Source organism: Canis aureus, chromosome 33, assembly GCF_053574225.1.
Source record: "Canis aureus isolate CA01 chromosome 33, VMU_Caureus_v.1.0, whole genome shotgun sequence".
NCBI lineage: Eukaryota > Metazoa > Chordata > Mammalia > Carnivora > Canidae > Canis > Canis aureus.
In genome coordinates, this window is record NC_135643.1 from 7286481 (window position 1) to 7296069 (window position 9589).

Here is a 9589-nt window from a genome sequence, read left to right on the forward strand (position 1 = left end):
TACATGTGGAAAAAAATATTGCTTCTTTCATTTAACATCAATATTTAATCAAAACTGGGTCATACTGAATTTAATCATTGAATTTTTATTACTTGTCCTAATACTTCCTATTCAGAAGAAAACAAAAATCAACACAAGGAACCTATCAGGTATGCAGCTGGGAAGCAGGACATAGTGTGTTCTTACTTTGTTGGCATTAATAATACAGATAACATGATAAGGAGCAGAAAGTATTAGCTAAATGTATTGTAAGTGTCTTATAATAGTTATCTGTAGTCTTTTTTTTTTTTTTTTCTGTCTCAAATTTCTCAGATGAAAGCGAACTGAGTTGCTGTGGACCAAAATCTCCTATAGAGAAACCAAATCATAAGAACAAAAGTATAAGACTGACCCTTAAAATTAATGACATAAAGACATGGAGAGCAAAGAAGCATAGAACCTTGTTAGCAAAATCTTTTATTTTGTTTACATACCAAATGTAACAAAATTCATAAGCCAGAAAATTTGATAACATGAAAGCGAGAAACTAAGCTGGACCATTTAGCAAAACTAAGGGAACACGTTCATTTAAAATAAATCAAAATCCATTTTTTTTTACCCCATCGATTGTGATTAAGCAGATCTATCATATTTCAGTTGCAAAAGGCAGAGGACTCAAGCTGAAGAGGTGCCTGCTGATTTTTGTTGCTTTGGTAAGATCTTTCACCTATAAGGGACATACAAAGAAAAGGTTTGAATTGTCTCAATCTACATTTTTATTTTCAATGAACTTTAAATTTTAGAATCATTTCAGGTTTACAAAAAAGTTGCAAAGGTAGTACAGAGAGTTCTTATACACCCTGCACTGATTTCCCTACCAGTTAACATCTTACTAAGATAGGTTTGTTACAATGGAGCCAATGTTGATACAGAATATCATTAATCAAAGAATATACTTTAGTTAGATTTCTCAGTTTTTACCTAATGTCCTTTTTTTCTGTTCCAGGATCCCATACAGTCTAGGACATTACATTTAGTCATCATGTTTCCATAGGTTCCTCTACACTGTGACTGTTTCTCAGACTTTCCTTATTTGTGATGACCTTGACAGTTTTGTCAACTACTGGTCAGGTGTTTTGCAGAATACCTATGCTTTAGTTTAGATTTGTCTAATGTTTTTCTCCTGGTCAGACTGGAGTTATGAGGTCTTGAGGGGAAGATCACAAAGGTACAGTGTCATTCTCATCGCATCATTTCAGGGGTACATGCTATTAACATGACATCACTGGTTCCAGTGTTCACAACTGGGAGCTTTTTCAGTTGGGTCCTATGTCCCTTTCTTTCAACCTATTTATTTTTTAATTAATTTATTTATTTGAGAAAGAGACAGAGCACAAGTGGGAAAAGGACAGAGAGACTCCTCCACTGAGCAGGGTAAACTGACACAGGGCTCAATCCCAGGACCCCATGATTATGACCTGAGCTGAAGTCAGATGCTTAACTGACTGAGCCACCCAGGCACCCCTCAACCTATTTTTTTAAAACATAAATCATGTTATTTATTGATCTTTGTCTCTTGATTCTCCCATTTCAGGTATTTGTAGATCTAAAGTTTCACAGTTGATGAATAATGCAGGGTTCAAAGTAATGAGCCAGAGTCAGGATCACCAAGGCATTTTTACCTCAAACCAATTCAAAGGTTCAGGAAGATTATTTCTCTGAGGCTAAAGAAAAAAAGTTCAGATGTCAGGATTCATTATGGATATGTGAGTATAGATTTCATCTGACCTGTGTTGTGTATTTATTTAAATGGTGTTGAGCTAGTCTTTACTTCTGACTGCATTGTACCTTTGCTTCTGCATCTTTGCTTCTGACCTCATCCTGTCCAGTCTGTGCTATAAACCACTATTTGATTAATTCTTCTAAAGTATAGTTCTATGTTACTCCCTTACATAAAGCCTATAATAACTCTCACTGCTTTCCAAATAAAAGACCAAGTCATTAGCCTAGTTTCATTGTATTGTATACCCCAACTCACTTTTAAAGTCTTTTCTTGTGATTTTCCTACTTATATGTTCCTGCCAAGTTGGATGGACCTAAGCTCATAAAGATGTTTTTCCTTTCTTTGCTTCTATTTTTTCACTAACTTTGCTGATTAGAAGCAATATCAATTTCTATTAATAACAGTCACATCTTATGTCAGAGATCTTATGTTTGCCCCCATCTGATCCATTTCCATCCTTGTCTGCACTGCTGTGTGTCCTGGGAGGCTGACCTGTTGTAGACTACAGCAACACTCTCCTGCCCTCTGCCAACCAGTGGGTTCAAACAGTGGGAAGCCTAGAAGAACCTCAGAAAGTGAGATCCAGGTACTTTTCCTCTTGCCTACTTCCTGTTGAGAGGTTACCATTCCTCTCAGGGCAGCCTTCTCCTCATAGCTCACTCCTTTGGGATTCGGTAACTCCTGAGGCCTAGGGGTGGTAAAGTGGTTACAGTTTAAATGTTGTCAGCCTAGGCTCTGGGACCATCCCTTGTCATTTCCCTAGACCTCCCACCGACACCTGTATTGTAAGTGGTCTTCATTAAATCTTTGTATTATTACAATTTGAGTGCCATCTATTTCCTATTGTGACCTTAATACTCATGTCCTCTTTAGAATTAAAAAAACACTCTTTCAAGAACCTTTCATTTACACATCTAACAGAAAATGATCTTTTCTTCCTCTGAACATAAAATAACACTTGGTCCAAAGGCATTAGACAAACTCATCATTTTATTTAAAAGCTGTCTAATCTCCTCTTTCAGAGTATAAAGTCTCTAAATGCAAGAGGGCTAGCTTATTTATTTTTGTTCCCCACAGCACCTAGCATTGTCCTGCATAGGACTAGGTACTTTGATACATTATTTGCCAAATAAATGACACTTTAAAACATATCATCCATGAGTTATACTTGTTAACCTATACAGAGTTCTCATTCACTTGAGAAAGGAAATAGGATATTACAAAGAATGGAAAAATAATGCTTCCTTCCCATACTCACAATACATTCTATAAGAGACTGACAAAATCATGTTTGTTTCTATTTAATAGCTAATTCTGAGAATACTGGAAAAATTAATTGGAAATGATTTGATTGATTTTCAGAAGTTCAGATTCTATAAAACATTTCCAAATATTCTATATTCTATATCCACCCCTTTCAGAGTTCACTTTTTCCAATAGGATTTTTCTATTTAATTTCCCCTCATTCTTGATAGATGCTTTATGCTGCAAGCACTTCAAATATTACAAAACATGTAATTTTCATCTGCTCTACTACTTTATAGTTATTTAACAATTTCTTTTGTCAATTCGATTGTCTTAGTAGAGGGCATGTTTTCTGCTTCTTTTGTATCTTACCACACTCTGGCATTTTACAAGTGGTAAGTGCCTCATTAATGGATCAAGAGAATTCTGAGAAGTCTAGAAAAGTCACCATCCTTTATTTACTAAAATATGGTTTCAAAACATAAAGCTATTGTAGACTTCATTATAGACTGAATGTTTGTGCCCCCTGCAAAACTCACATGTTGAAACCCTAATTCCCACTGTGAGGGTATAAGGTGATAGAGCCTTTGGGAGATAATTAGGTCTGAAATAAGGTCAGCAGCACCCCCACCCAATGGGATTAATGTCTTTGTAAGAAGAGAGACCAGACCTTACTCTCTCTACTATTTGAAGACACATTGAAAAGGTAGCCATCTGTAAACTAGGAAGAGAGCCCTCACAGGAACTGAATTGGTCCACACCATAATCTTGGACTTCCCAGCCTTCATAACTGTGAGAAATAAATTCTTATTGTGTAAGCCACTCAGGCTAAAATTGTTATGATGGCCCAAGCAACGTAATACAGCTATCTTCTTCATAAGAAGACACTAAATCAATCTTTATATTAAGAAAACATTTGAGAGACCTAAAGAATTGTTATTATTGGATCATTACTCAAAATAATGCATAATTTACAAAGCCCTTATTATATTTCAAACAAAACCCAGATTCTGGGACCTACCATTAGTTTTTTTTTTAGAAAGTACGCATGGCCCTCCTTCTGTTGATGTCTCTCTTGATTTGGCAAAGAGAACAATAAGGACAGCAAAGAGTCACCAAATAGTCATCACAAATGGATCCCTGTTTGAAAATATAAAAGAAGTAGAAATTTAAAATCCCACCTATTTGGAAATGAAGATATACGGATTTTCAAGACACTTTGAAGAGAGGCAGAAGGAACTGATCCTTTGTTTTGTTTTGGTTTTGTTTTTGTTTTTCTTAAATTTTTAAAAATTTATTCATGAGAGACACAGAGGCAGAGACATAGGCAGAGGGAGAAGCAGGCTCCCTGTGGGGAGCCCAATACAGGACTCAATCCCAGGACCCTAGGATCATGCTCTGAGCCAAAGGCAAATGCTCAACAAGCCACCCAGGTGTCCTGGAACTGATTCTTCGAATTCAGAGTTTGGATGGATATATTTAGAAAAGTGTTAATTGACTTTTCCATGTAACTCCTCTTTTGATGACATTAAATGTTTTCCTATACTTTGTAATGTTGAATATAGAGGATATCAATCAACCAAACTGTCAGTATGAGGGAAAAACCAAGAGTTTCAGCAAGTAAAATCTCAAAATTATTTTCTTCCACACCTCTTCTGTGTCTCAGGAAGTTATTGGAGGATACTGCCACCACAACGAGGGAGGAAACCAAGAAAGAGGAAGATGTGGTATGTAAGAAACAGGAGCCTAACACAGGAGAGAAGTGACTATAATCTCCAGGGTGATGCTGAAGGAGATTCCAGGGCAAGAGCTAAGCACCACAAATAAAGAACCATTAGTTCCAAGGGTAGTAGGAGGTCAGGGAGTGATTTCATTGAGAAGATAAAAATGATAGGATATCCAATGTGTTGAATGTGTTGGAAAGAGAGTTAGAAAACTGGGAACGAGTTTTGGGGTTACTTACTCATAAGTAAGTGGAAAACTACTAATGGAAACACCAAGAATTATTAAAACCAGGAAAAACAAAGTTCAGCAGAAAAAGCAATCATACATAGTTCACTACGTGACTCAACTCTGAAGAGCAAACATAGGTCTCATAATATAAGTACCAAATATGGATTTTTTTTAAAAGATTTTATTTATTTATTCATGAGAGACACACAGAGAGAGGCAGAGACATAGGCAGAGGGAGAAGCAAGCTCCATGCAGGGAGTCTGATGTGGGACTTGATCCCAGGACTCCAGGGTCACGCCCAGAGCTGAAGGCAGATGCTTAAGTGCTGAGCCACCCAGGCATCTCCCAAATATGGATTTAACCCAAATTATATGTGCCTATGTTGGAAGGAATGGGTATGGGGAGGGTGCATATCTGTGTGTGTGTGGGAACAGAACTAAGTTCTTCTCTTTTATAGTGGGAGTTCTATAGACAGTACCCTATCTATAGGCAACTGAAAACTCAAAGGTCTATAGGCAACTGAAAACTCAAAAAGTAGCAATACAAGTCTATGATTTGGAGATGTGGAGGAAAATACCGGCAGAGCTCTGGGAAGGAGGCAGTAGGAAAGAGAAGTCTGTGGATTACTATTTTTCTTAACAAAAATTAGATAATCTAAAATTAAACTATATGCTTATAGAGCTTTGGTAAATAAATTAAAGCTATACTAGAAAACAGGAATGGGGTTATTCAGTGGGCCAGAAATTTTGAGCAATTTTTTTTTTTTTAAATAGGGAGCCAATGGGATTTCATTGATGGAGAAAGTAAAACAGAGCTAGGGAACCTGAAACCTAACAGGGTCACGGACAGGGCATTTGATAAATCCCGGACTCAAAACCCTGGAACTCAGAAAGGAGGAAGAAGAAACTGGGGAGTAGAAGACAGGAGATGAACTGAAACCTAAGCACCCAGCCCCTTGCTGCCAGCTGTGGCTCTGCCCAGCGATACAGCATGCAACTGAATGTAACAGGGGACACTGATGTGGGCTTTGGGGCCCAAGGAGAGGAGAGGAGAGGGGTGAGGTAAGTGGGGGCAGTTCTTCTCCTCTCTTCCAAGAGATCAGACTCCCTAAGATTTAACACATACATACTGGAAGAAAGAATAAAGGGTAAAGACACAGCAGAGAAATCTAAATTGCTCTCACTAATGAGATAGCCAAAGTTTTATGTTTGGTATTCACTGAATATTTTTTAAAAGATTTTACTTATTTATTCATGAAAGACACACACAAGGAGGCAGAGACACAGGCAGAGGGGGAAGCAGGCTCCCCGTGGGAAGCCTGATACAAGACTCAATCCCAGGACCTGGGATCACGTCCTGAGCCAAAGGCAGGTTCTCAACCACTGAGCCACCCAGGTGCCCCCCCTCTTCTTTATTTACTGCTTTACGTCTTCTTGCTGCATGGGTCTTTTCTGATTCCTTGTATTCCCTATAGATGTGCCACAGCAAATATTTCTCCAATTAGTAATGACCCCTAATTTTTTACCCACAACTTAAAATTATATTCATTTTGAGATTCATCCAAGTTTTTGTGTATATCAATAATTCATTCCTTTTTATTCCTGAGTACTGTTCCATTATATGGATATATCACACCTTATTTATCCATTCACCTGCTGGGGAACATTTGGATTGTTTTTAGTTTGGGCTGTTACAAGCCAAATCGCTCTGATACAAGTCTTGGTATGAACATATATTTCTTTGAGTAAATATCTAGGAGTAGAATGGCTGGGTCAAATGGTAGGTGTGTTTAACTTTTTAAGGAACTGCATTTTACATTCCCACAAGTATTGTATGAGAGTTTCAGTTCCTCCATATCTGGCAACACTTAATGTGGTTAGGCTGATTAGTTTTAGCCATTCCCATAGTCATATTTCATTGTGGTTTTCATTTGCATTTCTCTAATGATGACTAATGATGTTGAATATCTTTTTACATGCTTATTTGCCATCCAAATATTTTCTCTTCCCCCTAATTTAGTTTACTGTGTTAAGAACACTTAACAACTTGGATGGATCTCAAAATAATTATACTAAGTAAAATAAGTTAGATAAAAGAGTACAGATTGGACAGTTCTATTATATGAAATAGAAATGAGAGTAACGTTTAAATCAGTAGATCCTGAGTAGATTATCCTCTGTAATGTGGGTAGGCTTCCTCCAATCAGTTGAAGGTCTTAATAGAAAAAGATTGACATTTTCAGATCAAGAAGAAATACTGCCAGCACGCTGCTTTCAGAATTGAAGTCTTCCCAGCCCGCCAGCCTATTCTGGTTTTTTTTGGACTTGCCAACCCTCACAATCACATGAACCTGTTCCTTAAAAAATTCCCTCTCTATTTATAGATCTATGTTTTTCTACATCATCTGTATATCTCCTTTTGGTTGTGTTTCTCTGGCGAGCCCTAACACATCCTCCTGCTACATGAGGTGCAGCTTGTGGCAATAATGGAATGCGTATGCATGGAAAGTCAGAGTTGTGACAACTTCTACTACTAGTGCGTATCTTTGGCAGTGTTACCCAAACCCCTTAAGACTTTAAAGTCCTCATCTGTAAAATGTGGTCTGAGAATTCAGTGAAGCGTCCTCTGTAATGCGCTTGGGGCATGCTAGGTTCTGAGTAAGCCCCGTGCTTGTATGATAGACATTGCAGTTACAACAGTTGCTTATGCTCTAAGGTCTTTAATAGAAACCTAGAAGGAGGTCATGTAACCAAAGAATCTATTGCTGGAGCACAAGGCTGCACATGCTAGGAAACACCTACCAATCAAATTCAGGTCATGGACACCATCAAAGGGCTTGCAGATTTGTAACGATTATTTTGAGTGTGGATGCATGTTTAAATGGTACAGTGTCATAAGAGACTCACAGGGATGCCATATCGGGTCCGGTAGAGGGTCCTCATTGCGACAGATGTCCCACACAGACAGCATTCATTCATGTCAGCTGCAATTTGACAGGCAAGGCACATAAAACAAAATGTGCCACAGAGACCTAGACACAGGAAGCCAGAGGCACCAGTTACTCCACCCTGTTCCTGCCACCTTCGAAAGCTAATTTGCTTTCATTACTGTCAGTCCCATTCATGAGGCCTTGGCCAAACATCCTGCTGCCAAGTCCAACCTCAATGCTTTTGCTCAGCATTGCATTGGCTTCTCCCTTCTCCCCACCCAACCATTTCAGGTATCATCACACTTTGAAAAGTATACATCCTTTTTGTAGTACTGCCTTCATTCATCTACTGAATGGCTCACAGAAACCTAGCCATAGGGGCACCTGGGTGGCTCAGTGGTTGAGCATCTGCCTTTGGCTCAGGGCGTGATCCCAGGGTCTGGAATCGAGTCCCACATTGGGCTCCTTGCAGGGATCCTGCTTCTCTCTCTGCCTATGTCTCTGCTTCACTCTCTGTGTCTCTCATGAATAAATGAATAAAATCTTAAAAAAAAAAAGAAATCTAGTCATGTCCCAGAGATTATTCTTTTTAAGATTTTTTTTTTGTATCTATTTGTTAGAGAGAGAGAAGAAGCAAGGGGAGTGGCAATCAGAGGCAGAGAGAGAAGCAGGCTCTCCACTGAGCAGGGAGCCAGATGTGGGACTTGATCCCAGGACAGTGGGATCATGACCCAAGCCTAAGGTAGGCACTTAACCAACTGAGCCACCCACGTGCCTCTCAGAGATTATTCTCAGAACTGAGTGGTGCTGTCTGAAGTCTAGCTAGTAGGGCAGTCAGGTAATAATATAAAAAAACTCTCCAGCAGAAATCTACTCAAGATGTCAAGGGGTCACCCACAGAATGAGGCCCCAAAAGGCTCTGGGAAGGATATGCTCCTTGATGTGAATATTGTAAGATGATTAGAACTTTGCAGGTAGACAAAAGGGAGAAGATCCTCTTTGAGATCACTTGGCATGTCTTGGCAGTGGCTGGTGTTCATTCAGCATGGCTGGATGGGATGGGGATAAAGTTGGAGGAGCAGGCAGGTTAGGGACTGGATGATGAAGTATGAGGGCATGGAGTTGGTCATGAAAGTCATGAGGAATCGCCAAAATATTTTAAGAAGGGAGAGTGATTTGGTCAGGTCTGCAATTAAGAAGTCCTGCCATTAAGCAATTAAACTTTATATTATAACTTGTTTTTCACTTATTTGGGTGATAATACAAGGGATTGGAGGATTAAAATATTCATCTTTGTAGGGTTTTAGCAATGTAGCTAGTCTAGTATTACTATGACTTGTACATGTTGAACTAATGTCTTGAGATGTGTAAGTCATCACCCCAGGTCATCCAGTAAGGCAATGAGAGCCAATAAACAAACCCATCGTTCCATTTTCTAGGTAATTTTTTCTCTCTGTGGTTTTTAATGTACAGTTGGCCTTTGGACAATCTGGGGGTTTGGAGGGGGATTGACCCCCTGTACAGCCAAAAACTCTCTGTGTAACTTTTAATGCCCCTCAAGTTTAACAACTAGTAGCCTACTATTGACTGGAAGTCTCACCAATAACATAAACAGTTGACTGATACATATTTTGTATATGTATTCTATACTATATTCTTACCATAAAGTAAGCTAGAGAAAAGGAAATGTTAAGAAAAGC

The 9589-nt window shown here is 38.7% G+C and overlaps 1 protein-coding gene across 2 annotated transcripts in view; it reads right to left on the reverse strand.

The window, feature by feature from the left end:
- Positions 1-438: 438 nt before the first annotated feature.
- Positions 439-9589, reverse strand: part of PLAC8 (placenta associated 8) — a 45651-nt gene continuing 36500 nt past the window's right edge. For both annotated transcript variants that reach the window (XM_077882739.1, XM_077882740.1), the window contains 3 exons: positions 7867-7991; positions 4029-4147; positions 439-706 (listed from right to left, as the gene is read on the reverse strand). In XM_077882739.1, coding sequence (XP_077738865.1) covers positions 4043-4147; positions 7867-7991 — 230 coding nt within the window. In that variant the 3' untranslated portion in view covers positions 439-706; positions 4029-4042. The remainder of the gene's footprint in view (positions 707-4028; positions 4148-7866; positions 7992-9589) is intronic.